The sequence below is a fragment of the Anomaloglossus baeobatrachus genome, chromosome 5 (genome assembly GCF_048569485.1).
Source record: "Anomaloglossus baeobatrachus isolate aAnoBae1 chromosome 5, aAnoBae1.hap1, whole genome shotgun sequence".
Classification (NCBI taxonomy): domain Eukaryota; kingdom Metazoa; phylum Chordata; class Amphibia; order Anura; family Aromobatidae; genus Anomaloglossus; species Anomaloglossus baeobatrachus.
This window is the reverse complement of record NC_134357.1, coordinates 278,014,135-278,036,028: the sequence shown is the minus strand read 5'-3', so window position 1 is coordinate 278,036,028 and position 21,894 is coordinate 278,014,135. Positions and strand designations below refer to the sequence as shown.

The following is a 21,894-nucleotide window of genomic DNA, read 5'->3' as shown; positions in this document are numbered from 1 at the left end:
AGACCCTGTATTATACATGGAGGGCAGGTAGAGAGTGACAGACCCTCTATTATACATGGAGGGCAGGTAGAGAGTGACAGACCCTGTATTATACATGGAGGGCAGGTAGAGAGTGACAGACCCTGTACTATACATGGAGGGCAGGCAGATAGTGACAGACCCTGTACCATACATGGAGGGCAGGCAGATAGTGACAGTCCCTGTACTATACATGGAGGGCAGGTAGAGAGTGACAGACCCTGTACTATACATGGAGGGCAGGCAGAGAGTGACAGACCATGTACTATACATGGAGGGCAGGTAGAGAGTGACAGACCCTGTATTATACATGGAGGGCAGGTAGAGAGTGACAGACCCTGTATTATACATGGAGGGCAGGTAGAGAGTGACAGACCCTGTATTATACATGGAGGGCAGGTAGAGAGTGACAGACCCTGTACTATACATGGAGGGCAGGCAGATAGTGACAGACCCTGTACCATACATGGAGGGCAGGCAGATAGTGACAGACCCTGTATTATACATGGAGGGCAGGCAGATAGTGACAGACCCTGTATTATACATGGAGGGCAGGTAAATAGTGACAGACCCTGTACTATACATGGAGGGCAGGTAGAGAGTGACAGACCCTGTATTATACATGGAGGGCAGGTAGAGAGTGACAGACCCTGTACTATACATGGAGGGCAGGTGGAGAGTGACAGACCCTGTACTATACATGGAGGCAGGTAGAGAGTGACAGACCCTGTATTATACATGAAGGGCAGGTAGAGAGTGACAGACCCTGTATTATACATGGAGGGCAGGCGGAGAGGGACAGACCCTGTACTATACATGGAGGGCAGGTGGAGAGTAACAGACCCTGTAATATACATGGAGGGCAGGTGGAGAGTGACAGACCCTGTACTATACATGGAGGGCAGGTAGAGAGTGACAGACCCTGTACTATACATGGAGGGCAGGTAGAGAGTGACAGACCCTGTACTATACATGGAGGGCAGGTAGAGAGTGACAGACCCTGTACTATACATGGAGGGCAGGCAGATAGTGACAGTCCCTGTATTATACATGGAGGGCAGGCAGATAGTGACAGACCCTGCAGTGCACATTGAGGACAATTAGAGAGTGACAGACCCCCCAATATTAGGGATATTGTGAATTGATTAGCATATCACTCTGTGAAGTGCACTTTCTACATAAAGTATCTATTCAATGCAAAGACCTTAAGGAGTCAGTTTACCTATTATATAAAATCTTCCTGTACACAAAGACACGTGAGATTTCAGCAGTGTTGTCAGCGTAACCCAGGTGAGTGGCTTAATAATTATCAGGCTGCAGGAGATCCTGTAGCACTTTGGATTTTTCCTTGCCTGACCTTAGAACTGGTTACCCAGGAAACAAAATTTCTTGGAAATGTATTTCATATCCAGTATATTTCACACTACATATTTAATTGTTGCACATTACATACAGTGGGGAAAAAGTATTTAGTCAGCCACCAATTGTGCAAGTTCTACCACTTATGAAGATTAGAGGCCTGTAATTGACATCATAGGAAGACCACAACTATGAGAGACAAAATGAGAAAACAAAGCCAGAAAATCACCTTGTAAGAGTTTTTGCAAATTATGGTGGAAAATAAGTATTTGGTCAATAACAAAAGTTCATCTCAATATTTTGTTATATATCCTTTGTTGGCAATGACAGAGGTCAAACATTTTCTATAAGTCTTCATAAGGTTGGCACACACTCTTGGTGGTATGTTGGCCCATTCCTCCATGCAGATCTCCTCTAGAGCAGTGATGTTTTGCAACTGTTGCTGGGCAACACGGACTTTCAACTCCTTCCAAAGGTTTTCTATGGGGTTGAGATCTGGAGACTGGCTAGGCCACTCCAGGATTGTCATATGCTTCTTACAAAGCCACTCCTTCATTGCCATGGCAGTGTGCTTGGGATCATTATCATGCTGAAAGACCCAGCCACGTTTCATCTTCAATGCCCTTCCTGATGGAAAGAGGTTTGCACTCAAAATCTCATGTGATACATGGTCCAATTAATTCTGTCATGTACATGGATCAGTCATCCTGGTCTCTTTGCAGAGAAACAGCCCTAAAGCATGATGTTGTCACCCCCATGCTTCACAGTAGGTATGTGTGCTTTGGATGCAACTCAGCATTCTGTTTCCTCCAAACACAACGAGTTTTGTTTCTACCAAAAATTTCTACTTTGGTTTCATCAGACCATAGGAAATTCTCCCAATACTCTTCTGGATAATTCAAACTTCAGACGGTTCTGGACATGTACTGGCTTAAGCAGGGGAACACGTCTAGCACTGCAGGATCTAAGTTCCTGGCGGCGTAGTGTGTTACTGATGGTAGCCTTTGTTACGGTGGTCACAGCTCTATGCAGGTCATTCACTAGGTCCCCCATGTGGTTCTGGGATTTTTGCTCACCGTTCTTGTGATCATCTTGACTCCACGGGGTGAGATCTTGCGTGGAGCCCCAGATCGAGGGAGATTATCAGTGCTCTTGTATGTCTTCCATTTTCTTATTATTGCTCCCACAGTTGATTTCATCCACCAAGCTGCTTGTCTATTGCAAAATCAGTTTTCCCAGCCTGGTGCAGGGCTACAATTTTGTTTCTGGTGTCCTTCGACAGCTCTTTGGTCTTCACAATAGTGGAGTTTGGAGTGTGACTGTTTGAGGTTGTGGACAAGTGTCTTTTATACTGATAACAAGTTCAAAAGGTGCTTACTACAGGTAATGAGTGGAGGACAGAGGAGCCTCTTAAAGAAGAAGTTACAGATCTGTGAGAGCCACAAATCCTGCATGTTTTTAGGTGACTAAATACTTATTTTCCACCATGATTTTAAAAAAAAAATCTTGCCAAATCAGATAAGGTGATTTTCTGGATTTGTTTTCTCATTTTGTGTCTCATAGTTGTGGTCTACCTATGATATTAATTACAGGCCTCTCTCAACTTTTTAAGTGGGAGAACTTGCACAATTGGTGGCTGACTAAATACTTTTTTTTACCCACTGTATAAACTTTAAAGCACCAGTTATGGTGGGGGATGTCATGCTGGCCATCAATTGCATTGACGAACATGTTAGGCTATAGGCTAATCTGAAATCACCAAAAGAGACAGAGATCCTGATTGCAATGGCGTTTCCCTTACTGGACTGCTTAGTGTAGTTTTGATAAAATGACTGATTAATCACCCATTAGATTATCATTACAGGACTACTTGGCGTTCTGCCAGGTAGTCCAGCATATCCAAGAGCTTTGTATAACTGCTAGATCTGCAGCAGAGAAAACATTGATTTTATCAAAATGACAGCAAACAGCTCATCGCTGGTATCAGGGTCTCTGCACCTACATAATGCTGCTCTCAGATTAGGTAGCAAAAACCTGGTGACAGATTCCCTTTAAGGCTACCTTTAACCTTAACACTATGACACTATGATGAAAGTTAAGCTATATGAGTTTTTAAATGGAAATTGTACTATCATTCCTTACTTACCTTATTCTCCTCTCATTGATTTTTCAAAAAATGATTTAAAATGGTAGTATAGAGGGCTAGGGGGATTAGAGCAGATGCGTTATACTTCCCGAGTCTCCCGCACTGCAGTAACACTACTTCTGGGGCCGCTTTTATCTTGATACGTAGCCTAGATAAGTGCGCGGCTGGGGGCTGCAGCCTGTTTCAGTATGTTTTATCTGTGCTAGGTATCCCAATATCGGGGGACCCTGCTCCAATTTTTTTATTTTTTTTATTTATTTTTACATCATTGTAGGTACACAGACAGTGTGTGTGATTCCAAGCAGTCATGCACGCTGTCACACAGGGTGGGGGTGGAGTCTGACTGCAACCAATCAAAGACTCGGGACTGCCGGTGGAAGGCGGAAGCAGTGAATATGTATGAGAGTAATGAGTAGCCCTGGAAGCAGTGTTACAGCCGCGCTGGAGACTCAGTAGATATAACGCACTTGCTCTAATCCACCTAGCCCTTTCTACCACCATTTTAAAGCGCAATATTCAGGTCCCCATAAAGTTAGACTTACTAGGATCGGCATCCGGGCAGATATCTGGGATTAATTCCAGTCCCGAACCGGGATTTGTTGTATTGGGTTTTTTTTAAATCCAGTTGGACTAGTCGATCCTGAAAATCTGCGTGTTTGCCCATCACTATTCATAAGCCTTTAGTTACATAGAGTGGCTATAGACTTTTGGATTTAGGGGTACTTTGCACACTACGACATCGCAAGCCGATTGTAGCGATGCCGAGCGCGATAGTCCCCGCCCCCGTCACAGCTGCGATGTCTATAGGCACGCAAGAGAGAAAACTGAGACAGAGTGAAAAACAGAGTCAGTGACCGAGTTGCAGAGTGTTTTACGGGAGTCGGATTAAAGGACTGGCCAGATGACTAAGGTGATGGAGTGAGACAGGTCCTAGTACCCTGGTACAAGTCAAAGCAGGACATGGAATAAAGTGATTGCCTCAGGTGGGAGTTCCTTTAGCGTCAGAGAGCTTACAACTCAGTCCAGCCACGGTCCTGTTAAGAGGGAGAAGACAGGGGGAGAAAATGACTTTCATGGACTGTGATGAGGTACTGGGCTGGGTTGTGGAGAAGCAAGTGGGACCAGTGAAGGTGTTACGGTTCCCGTTTCTGGGTATCTGAGTGTCTCCTTCTCCTTTGCTGTGGCACTGGAGACTATGTTCAGATTTCTTGCTACTGCACATGTGCGAGCGCTGGAGACTAAGTCCTATCTTGGCGCCATTGCACATGTGCGAGTGACATCATCACTGACACGAGGTCACATGTCTCTGACACCTTCTAAGCCGATTGGTTGCTGGTCATGTGCTTGTGACGCCTTGCTTGGTGATAGGCCAGCGTGACATCATTGCTGTCGTTTTGGCAGCGGATTGGCTCTGTTGTCCTCCATCTTGGATGTGACACAGAGTCTATATAAGACCCTGACGCACGCTGCTCGGCGCTTAGTCCTCTTGGTTCATGCATGAGAGTAGACGCTCTGTGCACGTCCCTCTAGGCATCTCTTTGTCTATGCTAGGTGAGCGTTACCGGCAGGGTAGCGTTCTTGTACCTTACAGCTTTGACTGCGGTCCGTATCCTTGCATCTTATTGGAGCGGACATAGGCAGGTGCCTGAGGCACATGGTCAGGCTGGGCCTTGTGATTCTACTCGTAGGTGGACGTTGCCGCTAGGGTAACGTTCCTTATGGTGAGTCCGGCAGTTGCTCGTATCCTCGAACACTAGGGGAGCGAACATAGGTAGGACCTTTGTGCGGCTTGTGCTGCTGTCCGTCTCTTTTGCACCACTAGTGGAGCGGACCTAGGCAGGTGCCATATCTAGTGGTTCGTTTCCTCGCACACTAGTGGAGCGAACGCAGGTAGGAGCTTTGTGCGGCTTACGCTGCTGCCCGTCTCCTGGCACCTCTAGAGGAACGGACCTAGGTAGGTGCCATTTCACACTCACTGCTTTTGTCTCTGTGACCATTAACAGAGATCATACCATACACCCTCCGAGTAAGGGAGGAATCTAGTGTCTAGTGTCACTGAGACGTATCAGTGTCAGTACAGCTTTCATGGTACAAGATACCCCTTATCCTTTGCCATAGTCTGCAGCAGAGACTTTGCACGGTGGACCCTGACTGTCTGATATCTCTTTGGTTTTTATAATCAGACAGCCCCCATAACATTAGGCTAGAACAAGTGAACTGAAAAGATTGTTCTTAATGACACTCTGTGATAATGAATCGTATGAGAAGAAATGTACCTATTATTATATTTATATAGTTGCTGCCAAACTACTTTTCACTTTTCACACAGATATTTTTGCAAACTTCGCCAACTTTCATGGCGTCAGGCATCGACCTGCAGAGTGGTAGTTCATAAGTAAGCTAGTAAGAGTTAATCTCTGCTAGTCTGCTTGCTAGTCTCCTTTGATCACATGTTGTGGGGGAGCCAATTATATCTGCTTGTCTCCTGTATATGCTGACTAGAGCCTTCCTTCTATGCCATCTGTAATTTATCTTAGCTGGTTTGGTGAGGTGTTGTGATCCAGACTATCTGGTGTTGCAGAGTTAACCCTTGCAACCTTCCTGCTCTTGTTTTTCTCATTGTCTATTCCTGTGTGTTTGCAGTGTGTAAAGGTACCGTCACACAAGCAACATCGCTAGCAACATCGCTACTGAGGCACAACTTGCTAGCGATGTTGCTGTGTGTGACATCCAGCAACAACCTGGCCCCTGCTGTGAGGTCATTGGTTGTTGCTGAATGTCCTGGACCATTTTTTAGTTGTTGCTCTCCCGCTGTGAAGCACACATCGCTGTGTGTGACAGCGAGAGAGCAACAACTGACTGTGCAGTGAGCAGGGAGCCGGCTTCTGCGGACGCTGGTAACCATGGTAAACATCGGGTAACCAAGAAGCCCTTTCCTTGGTTACCCGATATTTACCTTTGTTACCAGCGTCCGCCGCTCTCACGCTGTCAGTGCCAGCTCCCTGCTCCCTGCACACATAGCCAGACTACACATCGGGTAATTAACCCGATGTGTACTCTGGCTAGGAGTGCAGGGAGCCAGCGCTAAGCGGTGTGCGCTGGTAACCAAGGTAAATATCGGGTTGGTTACCCAATATTTACCTGAGTTACCAAGCGCAGCATCGCTTCCACGCGTCGCTGGGGGCTGGTCACTGGTTGCTGGTGAGATCTGCCTGTGTGACAGCTCACCAGCAACCCGTGTAGCAACGCTCCAGCGATCCCTGCCAGGTCAGGTTGCTGGTGGGATCGCTGGAGCGTCGCTTAGTGTGACGGTACCTTTAGAGTTTTGTTTTTTCCTTGTCTGTCTTTATCTGTGTTTCCATCTCACTTTTGCCCCAACCTTCCCTGGTGGGATGGGGAATCAGATTCATTCTAGTCAGGAGCATAACGAAACATGAGACTCAGGCATCTCCACCATCAGGTGTAACCCTGAGATTAGGGATAGCCTAGGGTCCCCTAATGTGGGGGACAGCAGAGGAGCACCTGTCCCTTGCTATCCCATAGTCACATTGTGGCACTACTGTACAGTAAGTCTACATTTTTAAGAAACTGGCAATCTCCCTCGATGAACTGTGTAACATGTGGTGCGGGCCAGCCGAAGCCATTAGGATCATCTGGCCTGCAAGGGCATACTGTACTTCCCTCACAACATAAGTGCACATAACCAGCCATTACTCTCGCCCATGACTACTGCTCCATACCACCCTACATTCAAACACATCACAACCTTCTGGAAATATTATGTTGAAGCATAGATAACAATTAAACATGTTTAAGCTTCAGGGAAGTCCTAGTTGTTCTTTAGGAGATAGCTAATTTACATAAATATGGGTTTAGAAGTCGATTCAAGATCCAGTAGTAAAAAAAATGTTGGGGATGATTGGTGAATTTCATTACTAAGAAGGTATTGATGACAAGTCCATGTTAATTTTCTGCATACCTGTCATTTACAACCAGGCTTACTTTATATTGCAGATACTGGATTGACCCAACAACCACCATCTCTCTATGAGAAGAGCAATAATTCCATGTATCCACAGGTGGACCTGCTGGAACTTAAAGAGTCTATAAATACTCCGTAAGTAAAAAATGGTTTTATTCTAAATTTGTAGTTTATGAAAACATTTATTGCTGGATGAATGGACTCTAAAATTAGTCACTTAATGCCGATATTGATAAGCTATGTTTGATTGGTGGGGTCAACCTTTGGGACAACTACTATCAGCTGAATAAAGGGATTACTGTGGCCCAGCAAGCACAACATTTCCTTCAATTTTTAATTAAGGAAGGTATGCACCAGTCTCAACAGAAACTGTGCCCGATACTACAACTCAGTTCTATCCTCCTCAGTCCTAGGAGTCAGACCCTTACTGACCAAACATTGAAGGCTTATAGTAAGAATAACCCATTGAATGGCACATGTCTGCTGATTCATGCTACTCAAACCACGGGCAGCATGATTCAGCTTAATTTCTGCCAGGTATACTTTTCTCTCAAACATCACATTTTGATACAGCATGGCCCCCAGCCGGCTTCTTTCCACTTAGCTGCTGTGTAAGCACACAGTTTGTGCAACATGAATTGAGAGACGGGTTTCCTTTAATATTTAGGTCTTAGAGAACACCAGAATATTATATATTATGTAGCTGTTTTGCCATGATCAGTGCCAATGATTTTGATCTTGAAGGTATAGACCGTGTGGCAGAGTGGTCTCCGCACGGTAAAACGGACCATGGACAAAGAACAAGACCCGACTATTGCCAAGAACTTTACTTTACTAAGGTTGTCGCGGGAACTTTTACAAGTCATACAAAATAACTCCCAGTACAAATATAACACGCCTGGTCAGGATTGACCAGGACCCCTGAGCTGCACAATCGACATGGACCTGGAATGTTCCAGTCAATAACTCTGATAACGCTTCAGCAAATAGGATAACCTGTGAAGGACAGTATAAATTCATGAGCACGCAAGCTTTCCCTTCAGTGGTGCAGCACAATGTTTTACAAACTTATCTTGTCTCTAACTCACCCTTTTCCTCCCTCCCAGGGAGTCAATTCAAATGGAGGTTTGATTAAGAAAATTAACAAAGTCTTTTTACTGTGAGCACTTTGCTTCTGGTCGCAAAGTTCTGTTTTAATGGGTCTAGCAGATCTCCAAACAGGAATGTAACACTTGTCACACGCAGCGAGGGTCAGACGTCAGACGATCAGAAGGCACTCCACAAGAGTAACAGCAGGTGTCTTCTGGGGAATACGACACTGTATCCAACCGTAGTCATCTCCAATGGAGTTCTCTCCCTGACTGCAGTGGCCCGAGTGGTTTTATGCAGAGCTAGGGCTGTTGCTTCTTCTTGTGAATCATCTCTAGATGAAGCCACAGGGTGAATTGGAGTGATTGGCTCTTCCTGATCATCATCACTAGAGGGAGCAACAGGTTGGATCTCCTGTAAATTGTCTCTAGAGGGAACCCCAGGTTGTGAAACACTCTGCCACTGGTGGGCAACATTACGACAGAAAGGCCCACAGCCTTTGAGGAAGTTGGTTCAACTCACCAATCAATATTTATGGGTAGATTCACTCTCCTCAGATTCGGGAACCGCCTCAACAGCCGGTAGTTCCCCAAACTAGCACTGCCTCAACATGTTGTGATGTAGATTTCGAGTCAGCCTCCCAGTCCCTACTGGTTCCACTTCATATAGAATGATATTGGACCCCAATCTCCTTTTCATTACAAACTGTACCACCTTTCATCAGTCATCTTACTTCTCGGACCACCTTTTGGTTCTGACCCCCACTCCTCCTCCTCCTCCTCCTCCCCTGAGCGAAAACATCCCTCTACACTGACCTCGAGTCTTGATGTGCCACCTGTCTCATACATCGTCCACTACCCTGTGCACCGTTTTCAAGCACCACCAGTACTCCTGGGCCCACATGGCAGTGGTCTGAGGAGGATCAAACATAGAATCAAGCATGTGTAGGTCTTTAATTTCCCTACCTGTCCTCCCAAACATCAGCATGTGGGGCGAGTACCCTGTCGTGCTGTGAACCCGATTGTCTGTTTAATCAGATATTCAGGCCAGTGCACTTTCTGATCATTCTCCAAGGTCCGCAGCATTTGAAGGAGGGTGAGGTTAAATCATTCACATTCACAATTGCTTTGCAGACGGTAGGGTGTTGTCCTAGGTTGCTCAATCTCTGGTGGGTACCACTACTGCATATTTAGTGAAATAGTCATTATCTGAGAAAAAATCTGGCTCTCAAACAAAGATGCATGGTAACAGGTACTTTAATATAACTCAGCATGTGAACATGTGTTTACTGGTAGTAATTTTGACGTTTTGGTCTTTTAATATGACCTTCATCAGAGTCACACTATACAATGAAGAAAAGAAAAAATATACATTATATGTGAAAAACATTCACCAATAACAAAGTCCAAAATTAATATATAGAATTTATATATATACATATATATATATATATATATATATATTTATCAAAATATATTAATGGATAGCCCAGTATAGGGGATGAAAAAGACAAAGAATAAGCTGCAAGGGGAACCTTAATTATGCTTACATATGTATATAAACACATACATTCAGTCAAAAGAACATTATGAGAATAAATAGAAAAAATATCAAAGGGAATAAATGTTCATCTTGAGGTCCTATGCAATATAAATGAAACAATTTTTCTCCTTTTAGGGTAATATTCCAGATTTCAGGGCCAAGTCTAAAGCCTGCTTTACACGGTACGACCGATTGTGCGATTTCACAATCGATCGTACCCGCCCCCGTCCTTTTTGCGTCACGGGCAAATCGCTGCCCGTGTCGCACAAAGTCAGTAACCCCCGTCACACATACTTACCTCTCGTGCGACCTCGCTGTGGGCGGCGAACGTCCACTTCCTGGAGTGGGAGGGACGTTCGGCGTCACAGCGACGTCACACGGCCGCCGGCCAATAGAAGCGGAGGGGCGGAGATGAGCGGGACGTAAACATCCCGCCCACCTCCTTCCTTCCACATAGAGCCGGCGGCGGCCGCGGGAGGCAGGTGAGCTGCTCATCGTTCCCGTGGTGTCACACGGAGCGGCGTGTGCTACCACGGAAACGATGGTCAACTAAATCAACCGATATTATGGAACCTAACGAGCAGTACCCGACTCACGATTTGTGAACGATACTGCGTCGCTAGGAGGTGTCACACAGGCCGGCATCGCCAGCGATGCCGGATGTGCGTCACAAAAACCGTGACCCCGACGATCTATCGCACGATAGATTGCCTGGTGTAAAGCAGGCTTTAGAAAAAGTAAACAAAGTACACTTTAATATATAATAGATGTAAATGCAATTCATCTTACCAGAGTTTAGTCAAAGGTTGTAAATATACTGCAGGACAGCATGATATGGGAATGCTGAGACCAGCTGCTTGGAGATGGTTTTAGAACCTTTACCTTTAACATGCTTCTCTATAATTTTCTTTCTAATCTCCTGAGACAACTCTTTCCTTCACTTTCTCTGGTCCATGTTGAGTGTGGTAAACACCATGTCACTAAATAGCACAGTGAGTATCTGTAGTGCTATATACAGGCCCACTGACTGATTACAAGATTATAAACACGGTTGATGCTAATTAGTGGACACACCTTGATTTAACATGTCCCTTTTGTCACATTATTTTCAGGGGTACCACCACTTCTGTTCAGGCCTATTTATTTATTTATTTATTTTTAATTCTGTGGAAGCATGGTTGAAAAGCAATTTCTGACTTTCATTTGTTCATTTTCATTGATTTTTATTTATTATTACTTTTGTCAGATTCAAGTTATTTCTGTGACCATTGTGGGTTTTTCTTTAATTAAATGACCAACAATTTTGACCACATGTGTAGGATCATTTGTCTGATGTGCATGAAATCTTTCTTTGTATATGTAGCACCCATGGGGCAAGGGGTTAACTTTTACTCGTCGCTGGGTTAGTGATGTCGGGTCTGGGGATGTCACGGATGGCCCTGCCCGGCTTCGTGGCCCCGAGGTGTACAATAAAAGGGAGGATGATGGAATGGAAGCTTGTCTCGTGTCGAAACCTGTGGTACACGGCCAGGGATTAGCCGCCGCTGCGGGACATGTCCTCTGTGGCTGATGGTGTCGCAGCAAAGATGGTTCTGCTCCCCACAGGTGAAGCGGGCCCCAGGGAGGTGATGGGGGAGTCGGTAGCCATTGGCACCGAAGCATGGGGTGCCGGCGCCGGCAATAAAGGAGTGACACAGCAATTGTGGTTCCAGGTCTTTTACTAACAGTTCATAGATTGCCTGGAGGCACCGTTCTCGGCTGCGATTAAGCTCCAGCTGATCCTGGGTAAGTCAAAGGTCAGAATCGGTGTGGTAGTCTGTGGGCCCTTCCTCCTTGCGCTTTTTAGTGTGGATCCCTGTGACCTGAAATGCTTGGGGACCCCAGTGTAGTGTTAAAGTTCCTGTCCCATCTGCAGGTGCTGCAGGTCTGTGGTGGGGCCTGACTTAGATCCCGACCCCGGACTATATGTTGCACTGTGCTCCGGGAACTGTGGTGGCCAGAGGGACATGCAATCCCCCTGTCCTGCAGATTCTGGTGATCCAATGTGAAGTCTGTTCCACCCTAGGGCTCTGCACCCTGATTAGTGTCGGTTCCAAGAAAGCAATGAAGCTCTCCCCTCGGCAACCGTGTTTCTCCTTCATCCCACAGGAGCTACTGGTCAGCCAGCTCCTCCACTGTCATTTCCTGCTCCTTCCAGTCTGCCCGATCCTAACTTTAGAAGCTCTGAAGCACTCTCTATAGCGACCGTGTTCTTCTAAGTCTCAGACTATTCTGAGGTGAATGTGTGTGCTCTCTCACTTCCCCTGTGCTGCCCCACCTTACTGATGACTCACTGGTGGCTGGGAAACACCCGTTGTTATGGTGACCACCTTTAGCCCAGTTTCAGCAGGGCTGCTAAGCTGTGTGTGTGTTGTGTAAGTGAAAACCAGTGGTTAACCTCTTCCTTACCCAGGATGAATATTGCACCTTAAGTCAGATGCAATACCCTGTGGCGACTGAAGCCTCAGGGGCGCCACATATACTAGATGTATTCTTTAGTATTGGAAATTTTACTGAAATGCTTATGATAAAATAGGTTCTTAGAAATTCTGTTAATTTCTTTTTAACCAGATTTCCATATGGAGGACAGAACCAACTTCCGATTCTACCCCCAAGACGTTTGTATGACAATGTAAGTCTATATAATGAAGCAATCCCTAAGTGCCCATCAGTCACTCTTCAGAAGTACTCATACTATCTTCAACAATATGGTTGTGATTTGTTACATTTTTGTGACAACTCGGAATTAACCATGAATAATTACAGGGAATCTGTCACAACTTTTTGCTCCCCCATCTGAGAGCAGCATGATGTCGGGACAGAGATCCTAATATCAGCAATGTATCCCTTACTGGGCTGCTTGCTGCAGTTTTGATAAATTCCCTGTTTTATCTACTGCACCTATACCAGTTCTTTGAAGGCTGAGCTCTGAATAACCCAGCCCACACCACTGATTGACAGCTTTCTTTGTACATAAGCAGAAAGATGTCAGTGACAGGAGTGGGATTGGACTCCCTGGCAGCAGGTTTACTAATCCTCTAATGATAATCTCCTCCAGATAAAACTGTTATTTAAATAACCACTCAAGCAATTGTTTGTTTTTTCAGCACTTTAGTAGCGCTTTAAATGTAAAGGCCCCTTTACACACTGCAACATCGCTAACGACATTGCTGTAACGTCACCGGTTTTGTGACGCAATAGCAACCTCCCCAGAGACTTTGCAGTGTGTGACACGCATCAACGACCTGGCCCCTGCTGTTAGGTTGCTGATCACTACAAATCTTTCAGGACCATTTTTTGGTCTTTTTTTTCCCGCTGAGCAGCATGCATCGGTGTGTTTGACACCGTTACAAAGACTTCGTTAGCGACTTCCCTTTCAAATAGCTGCTTTAATACGTCCCTAATGACCAGCTAGGTCGTTCTGCAGATCCGCATCGTTGCTGCGTCGTTGGCCAGGTATGCCTGTTTGACAGCTCACCAGCGACTCCAAAGAGACTTTGTAGCGATCCCGGCCAGGTTGGGATCGCCGGTGGGATCGCTGGAAAGTCTCAGTGTGTAAAGGGGCCTTAAGCTGCTCCTAGTGTTAGGTTATGGTCCCAGATCTCAGTGCCCGAAGCAATACAGTTTCAAGGGAATCTGTCTCCACTTTAACCTTTTTAACCTGTTAGTATGGGCATAGAGGTTATAGAATGCTGAAAAAAGCCATCCATGTATGTCTCATTTCAGATGCCTTGTTGTTGAAATATCATCTTTTATCGCTTTATGTAAATGAGGTCTTCCAGGCTATGGGGCGGAGGCTACCTGAAAGATATCTCCACCTCCAGAGCTTATTTTAAATAAAAGAGGCATTACCAGTGTGATGTGTGATGGCCGCTCTCTGCTCTCACTGCAGAGCTGTGTGTGATTACAACTGACACTTCTGCAGGATTCTCTCAGCTTCAGCCTCCAGTTTCCAGGCAGACATTGTTTTATCACTGTTGCAATGAATCAGAGCTCAGGGAGCTGCAAAAAATATGTTTGAAAGAAGACAAATTTAATTTCTCCTGTTCTGTGTCAGTTACTTGTCTCACACTGGTAACGCCCCTTTTATTTAAAATAAGTTCTGGAGGCGGAGTTATCTTCCAGGCAGCATCTGCCCCATGGCCTGGAAGAATTAATTTACATAAAGTGATAAAAGATGATTTTTCCACAAGACATCTGATAGGAGACATACAGGTATGACATTTTTTCAGCATTCTATAACCTGTTTGCCCATATTAATAGTGTAAAAAGGTCAAAGTGTTGACAGATTCCCTTTAACCCTCTGAATGCTGCGATCAATGTGATTGCAGCATTCAGGAGGTGGAAGAGGGATCGCTTACATCTCCCTGGTGGTTGGGTCCCTGTAATGCGATCACGGGGACCCAGTCGCTACCATGGCAACCCTGGGTCATCACCATGCTGATCCCAGGTTACTGAGCTACGGAGACCCTCACACACCATGCTGGATGCATGCATAATGTCAGTGCAACACTGACAGATCTACGCCACTGCAGCGATCAAGCTTGAGTATTACAGTAGATTATATCTGCAGGAAAAAACACAGAAACAATTGACATGCTGCTTTTTTCTGTAACAAAATCTGCAAGGAAAAAACAGGCTCAGCAAGTCAGGATTCTCATAGATTTTCCTGGGATGTGTATTTACTTGAAGTATTAATTAAAATCTGCAAGGAAAAATGCAAGCAGCAATATCGCAGCATGGGCTCATAGCCTTATACTGCAGCATCCAGCAGTTGTTATACTTTTTCAACACTGGTCCTAGTATGCCATCTTGTGACTGTAATTTCTCACTGGCCAGAAGTCAGACGTTACGTCACAAGTTCCCAATGCATCTCTATAAGAGCAAGAACGAGGCTCTCATACAGATGGATTGAATAGTGACCTCCAGTGCACTCCTTAAAATACTGGAGCTGCCGACAGGTCACAAATTACAAGAGACCGACCGGAACGGCAGCTATAGAAGTTGAAGCCACTGCAAGGTGAATATAATACAGCAGCAAGAGGACTTAAATTGAAACGACAACTCCATTGGTGCGATAAAAAATACGCTGGCATGGTGCTTTATGGAAAACTACACTAAGAAGCCGAGTAAGTGACAAATCACTTTAATCAGGATCTCTGCCCCTACATTATGGTACGCTCAGATTAGGAGGCAAAAACTTGGTGACAGATTCACTTTAAGGGACTTAAGGCCCCGTCACACACAGAGATAAATCTTTGGCAGATCTGTGGTTGCAGTGAAATCATGGACATATTGTTCCATTTGTACACAGCCACAAACCTGGCACTGATTGTCCTCAATTTCACTGCAACCACAGATCTGCCGCAGATTTATCTCTGTGTGTAACAGGGCCTTTACACCCCAATTGTATCACATACAGGATGTTAAATTTAAAGATTTGTCACTCTGAAATGCACAATTGTAGTATTATTTTAGGCATACCCTACATTCCGTGCCATCAAGGTTGTAAGTAGGTCTATAGAGAAATATGGGCAAAACACGATTCTCATTTTCAAAGATCGGAAGGAGAGAAATGCTTTATTGTATTGAAACAAAATAAGGGAACTATTCATGGCAGTATGATCCTTGTTGTTTATGTTTTACAGGCTACGTATCCTACAACTTTCCCTCCGGCAATGCAAACCGCACCTCCTTTCTTCCCAAGAGTTCCAGATTCAACACCTTTTTATCCATTAGTCCAACATCCAACTCCAATTTTACCCACAGTTCCCCTATTAACACATCCGGTTCCTGCAGAAACAAGTGCACCTCTGTTTCCTACAGTCTCGACTCTGACTCCAACAGTTGTGCCAATAACAAATAAACCTTCTCAAAAAGCTTCAGGTGAGCTACCAAGATGAGTGGATGAGCTTACGAATCCAATTGGCGGCAGTAATGAAAAGGTGTCATTTGGATACATTTTAAGGCCTCTTTCACACGTCAGTGATTCTGGTACGTATGTGCTTTTTTTATACGTACCAGAATCACTGACATACGCAGACCCATTATAATCAATGAGTCTGCTCACACATCAGTGATTTTTCACTGAACGTGTCTCCGTGCAGCGTACACCCGTGGCCGTGATTCTGCACAGAGACAAGTCAGTTTTTTTCTGGCATCACTGATGACCCACGGACCACACTATGGTGTGATCCGTGTGAGATCCGTGAAACATGTACCAGAAAATCACGGACATATTAAATATTAAATATTTTCAACTTACCTTTCCTGTGATTCGCTCTGCAGCCTCCGCTCTCGGCAGCTCCTGCCTGGCTCATGAATATTCATGAGAGCAGGAATAGCCTACCAGGAAGTAGCTGCTGAGAGCGGTGGGAGGACGCTGCAGAGCCGAGGAGTTCAGCACCATGGACAGCAGGAGCGAAGGCAGATGAGTAATGTCCATATGCAATCACGGATTGCACATGGACAACCCACATGTGCCGTGAATCATCGAACACGGAGGGACATGTGCGTGTTTTACACGTCAGTGAAGAACGTCAGTGTTTTTCACTAACGTGTGAAACGGACCTAATATAGGATTATCTACTCTTTTTTGCTGCCTTCATGGTACGAAAATGTGGCCTAATAGCTACACAGTTCTGTACTCCATATCTAGAGTAAGGATCTCCCAACTAGGAGTGTGGGGGGGGAGTATAGTTTCCACATTGTGCAAAGTCTCCTTGTATGGGTCACACGATCTCCACATCCGAGAAAAAACAGACAGATTACTCTGATCAGAGGGTGGTCTGAGTGGCATCAGTTTTTCTCTGACCTGAAGAAAATAAAAAGTATGGTATCTCCACCTTTCTCCATTCTGTTAGTCCATTAAAATCAGACCGCACTTGGATGTCATTGGTTTTTTAAATAAACCTTAGGACTTGCATTACTGATCTGACTGTTGGACTAAAATCATAAGACTGGAAGTACAGCACTCCTGAAGTTATGATTGATGCCCGAAGCTAGGGTCCAACTCTGCAATATTTAAATTAAAGAATCTGGCATTCAAAAGTATTAAAATGAAAAAAAAAATTCCTTTTTTTGGTGTACAAAGAAAATGATATTTCGGTCTCACCAACCTTATTCAAAAATACACTGTCAGTAGTGCTCGTGGTGGACGCCGTATCAGGATGTAAATGGTGTACAATATGGGGGATCGTTGCTGCATTGTTGAGCCTATGTAAATGCCTGGGTATCACGACACCCAGGCATTTACACAGGTCGCGTGCACGAGCCCTACATAGCAGCCATAGTGAGAGCAGTGCAAGAGCTGAGTCTGTACAGCGATTGCACTGTGACTGCAGTGTATGCCCCTCTATACAGTATGTGCACCCATATCCTGTCCACCGCCATTAACTTGAGAACGGCGGCAGCTATAGGCATAGAAGTGGTGTCTAGGTATAGTAAAGTAGCCATGCGCTACGCAATGAAACCACCTATAGCACCACCTGGTGGAAAATAACGGAGTTAGCATTTTTATCTCAAAAACAGAACGAGATAGAGAAAAAAAGTGAATTACAAAGTTATAGGGCATCATCAATTCAATATGAATCGACACCTTGCATACAGACATGCTATGATATGAAACCCATGACCCCCCAAAACATTGAATGCTGGTCACGCATATGGCGCTCATATAACTTTGATGCTCAAAGTGGCCCCCGTCAGCTGCTATGCACGTCTGGACTCTGGACAGTATACTGTATCTTGCTGCACATTGTGCAATATGGTAGGCAACACGTTTGCACAAGCATCTGTGATACGTCGTCGTAGGCCCTGCAATGTTGGTGGAGGGGTCGCAAACACCTGCTGTTTGATGTGACATCACAGAAAGAAGTCCAATGGAGTCAGGTCAGGTGAGCGTGGAGGCCACTCCATGCAGCCACTATACCCACTGACCTGTACTTTCTGTATGCAAGGTGTCGATTCGTATTGAATTGATGATGCCCTACAACTTTGTAATTCCCTTTTTTTCTCTATCTCGTTCCGTTTTCAAGATAAAAATGCTAACTCCGTTGTTTTCCACCAGGTGGCGCTATAGGTGGTTTCATTGCGTAGCGCATGGATACGTTACTATACCTAGACACCACTTCTATGCCTATATCTGCCGCCGTGCTCAAGTTAATGGCGGTGGACAGGATATGGGGGAACACACTGTATACCTCTGTAGAGGAGAGACTTGGACACCCACTTAATATACAAAGACTGCAGACACAGAGTAGAGACTCCACTTACTACCGCACCCATACATCATCTATTCTGTACATGAAATATTCAAAATACGATAAATAACTCTATTACCCTATTTTCCAGCTTAAAAGCAAAAAATATCATGGCAGCTGTATGTAAAAAGTTATTTGCATTGCATTATTGCTATAAAAGTGTAGCATACCTACTCTGTGACCCAGTGTATAATTCTATGACTGCTAATACCCAAGCTGTATAAAGGTATGCTAATATGTTACATGAACTTCAGTGGTCTCTGTGAGGGGGCTGGCTGATTGCTTATTTCTATAGCCATGCCATCCCATTACTAGTGTATGCATTACCCCAGGAGGCTGGTTTAACTATTGAAATATTCAGTTAGCTAGCCACCTTCAGACACTGCTGTGGTCTCTTGCAGATATACAGTATTTTTCGGATAATAAGACGCACCTGACATAAGAGGCACCCAGGTTTTGACAATAGAAAATAGTAAACAAATATTAATATTAAAACTACCGTTGTGATATAAAGATTTGGAGGGGGTAATGTTGGTTGGCTCCAGATGTGCTCCTTACTTGGTGATCCAGGATAGAAGAGTCGGTAATTAATTATTTCAAAGTGGTAGAAGTATAATCGGAGAGTTGTACCATAAAATAAAGGGTATTACACATTACACACTGTCCCCAACAGTGACATAACAAGGTTCCAATACAGTTTGCTTAGCTTGTGTTGTACCAAAGCTTATAAAGATCACAAGCCTATTCATTTGGAATCAGCTATGTGCCTGATGCCTTAGACGTGTAGTGTCTCTTTTTTATTACACTTAAACTCCACCTGTACACTTTAGTAGAAGTTATTCTAATTTACACACTATAAAAAATGTCTATTGCAGATTATACTGTCATATGAAAACGTGTGGGCACCCCTATTAATGTTAACCTTTTTTCTTTATAACAATTTGGGTTTTTGCAACAGCTATTTCAGTTTCCTATATCTAATAACTGATGGACTCAGTAATATTTCTGGATTGAAATGAGGTTTATTGTACTAACAGAAAATGTGCAATCCGCATTTAAACAAAATTTGACCAGTGCAAAAGTATGGGCACCTCAACATAAAAGTGACATTTATATTTTGTAGATCCTCCTTTTGCAAAAATCACAGCCTCTAGTCGCTTCCTGTAGCTTTAAGGGTATGTGCGCACGTTGCTTTTTACCTGCTTTTTACCTGCTTTTTTGCTGCTTTTTCTTCTGCGCTGTTTAATGCCAAAATGGATGTGTTCTTCTATTCAAGCAAAGTCTATGGGAATTTGGGTTTCTTGTTCACACTATGTTGTTCAAAATGCTGCCTTTTTGTGGCAGAACTTTGGTCAAAAACTCAGCTTTTCAAAGAAGCAACATGTCAATTGTTTTTGCCATTTGGGTTTTGCACTGCAAAGCTGAGTTTTTGACCAAAGTTCTGCCACAAAAAGGCAGCATTTTGAACAACATAGTGTGAACAAGAAACCCAAATTCCCATAGACTTTGCTTGAATAGAAGAACACATCCATTTTGGCATTAAACAGCGCAGAAGAAAAAGCAGCAAAAAAGCAGGTAAAAAGCAGGTAAAAAGCAACGTGCGCACATACCCTTAATGAGTTTCTGGATCCTGGATGAAGGTATATTTGACCATTCCTGTTTATAAAACAATTCCAGGTCAGTTAAGTTTGATGATCGCCGAGCATGGACAGCCCGCTTCAAATCATCCCACAGATGTTCAATGATATTCAGGTCTGGGGACTGGGATGGCCATTCCAGAACATGGTAATTGTTCCTCTGCATGAATGCCTGAGTAGATTTGGAGCGGTGTTTTGGATCATTGTCTTGCTGAAATATCCATCCCCTGCGTTACTTCAACTTCGTCACTGATTCTTGCACATTATTGTCAAGGATCTGCTGATACTGAGTTGAATCTATGCGACCCTCAACTTTAACAAGATTCCCGCTGCCGGGATTGGCCACACAGCCCCAAAGCATGATGGAACCTCCACCAAATTTTACTGTGGGTAGCAAGTGCTTTTCTTGGAATGCCGTGTTTTTTTGCCTCCATGCATAACGCCTCTTTGAATGACCAAACAACTCAATCTTTGTTTCATCAGTCCACAGGACCTTCTTCCAAAATGTAACTGGCTTGTCCAAATGTGCTTTTGCATACCTCAGGCGACTCTGTTTGTGGCGTGCTTGCATAAACGGCTTCTTTCGCATCACTCTCCCATACAGCTTCTCCTTGTGCAACGTGCACTGTATTGTTGACCGATGCACTGTGACACCATCTACAGCAAGATGATGCTGCAGGTCTTTGGAGGTGGTCTGTGGATTGTCATAGACTGTTCTCACCATTCTTCTTCTCTGCCTTCTGATATTTTTCTTGGCCTGCCACTTCTGGGCTTAACAAGAACTGTACCTGTGTTCTTCCATTTCCTTACTATGTTCCTCACAGTGGAAACTGACAGTTTAAATCTCTGAGACAACTTTTTGTATCCTTCCCCTGAACAACTATGTTGAATAATCTTTGTTTTCAGATCATTTGAGAGTTGTTTTGAGGAGCCCATGATGCTACTCTTCATAGGAGATTCAAATAGGAGAACAACTTGCAAGTGGCCACCTTAAATACCTTTTCTCATGATTGGATACACCTGCCTATGAAGTTCAAAGCTCAATGAGGTTACAAAACCAATTTAGTGCTTTAGTAAGTCAGTAAAAAGTAGTTAGGAGGGTTAAAATTAAGAAATTGATAAGGGTGCCCATACTTTTGCACCAGTAAAATTTTGTTTAAATGCGGATTTCCCATTTTCTGTCAGTACAATAAACCTCATTTCAATCCAGAAATATTACTGAGTCCATCAGTTATTAGATAAATGAAACTGAAATAGCTGTTGCAAAAACCCAAATTGTTATAAAGAAAAAAGGTTAACATTAATAGGGGTGCCCAAACTTTTTCATATGACTGTATATCAAGCAGTCCTATGGTATACTGATTTTCTGTGCTCTTCACACAAATGTTGGCAAACAAGGATGGCATCTTATATGGTGCACAGACAGAGAAGCATGTGGAAATGCAGGAGATCGGCCTTTATCTGAGGGATGAGACTCTTCTGCTTCTGTAAGTCAACTTATCTACATGTGACAGTTTTATTTTTCTTCAGCCTGTGCACCAAAGATCCATTCTATTAACTCTCATGTGCACCAAAGATCCATGTTATTAACCCTAACAAGCTCAGGTTAGTCTCTCCTGCTCAGCATCAATGGGAGAGAAAGAACTATTCAGCCACTAAGTTATCTCAGCAATAGGAGCACAGAGCTTATGAGTGATCTACCCTGTAATTTATGGAAGCAGGCTGGTAGGCCTGGCACCACTGACCTTACTGACTGTGGACTATAAAACACAAAATGGTATCTTGATAAAAAGTGTGCCTTATAGTCAGAAAAATACGCTA

General features: G+C 44.2%; 1 protein-coding gene across 2 annotated transcripts in view; it reads left to right on the top strand.

Annotated features, from left to right (window-relative positions):
- Positions 1-21,894, top strand: part of TOM1L1 (target of myb1 like 1 membrane trafficking protein) — a 196,761-nt gene that overhangs the window by 158,587 nt on the left and 16,280 nt on the right. For both annotated transcript variants that reach the window (XM_075347461.1, XM_075347460.1), the window contains 3 exons: positions 7,538-7,640; positions 12,747-12,807; positions 15,824-16,061. In XM_075347461.1, coding sequence (XP_075203576.1) covers positions 7,538-7,640; positions 12,747-12,807; positions 15,824-16,061 — 402 coding nt within the window. The remainder of the gene's footprint in view (positions 1-7,537; positions 7,641-12,746; positions 12,808-15,823; positions 16,062-21,894) is intronic.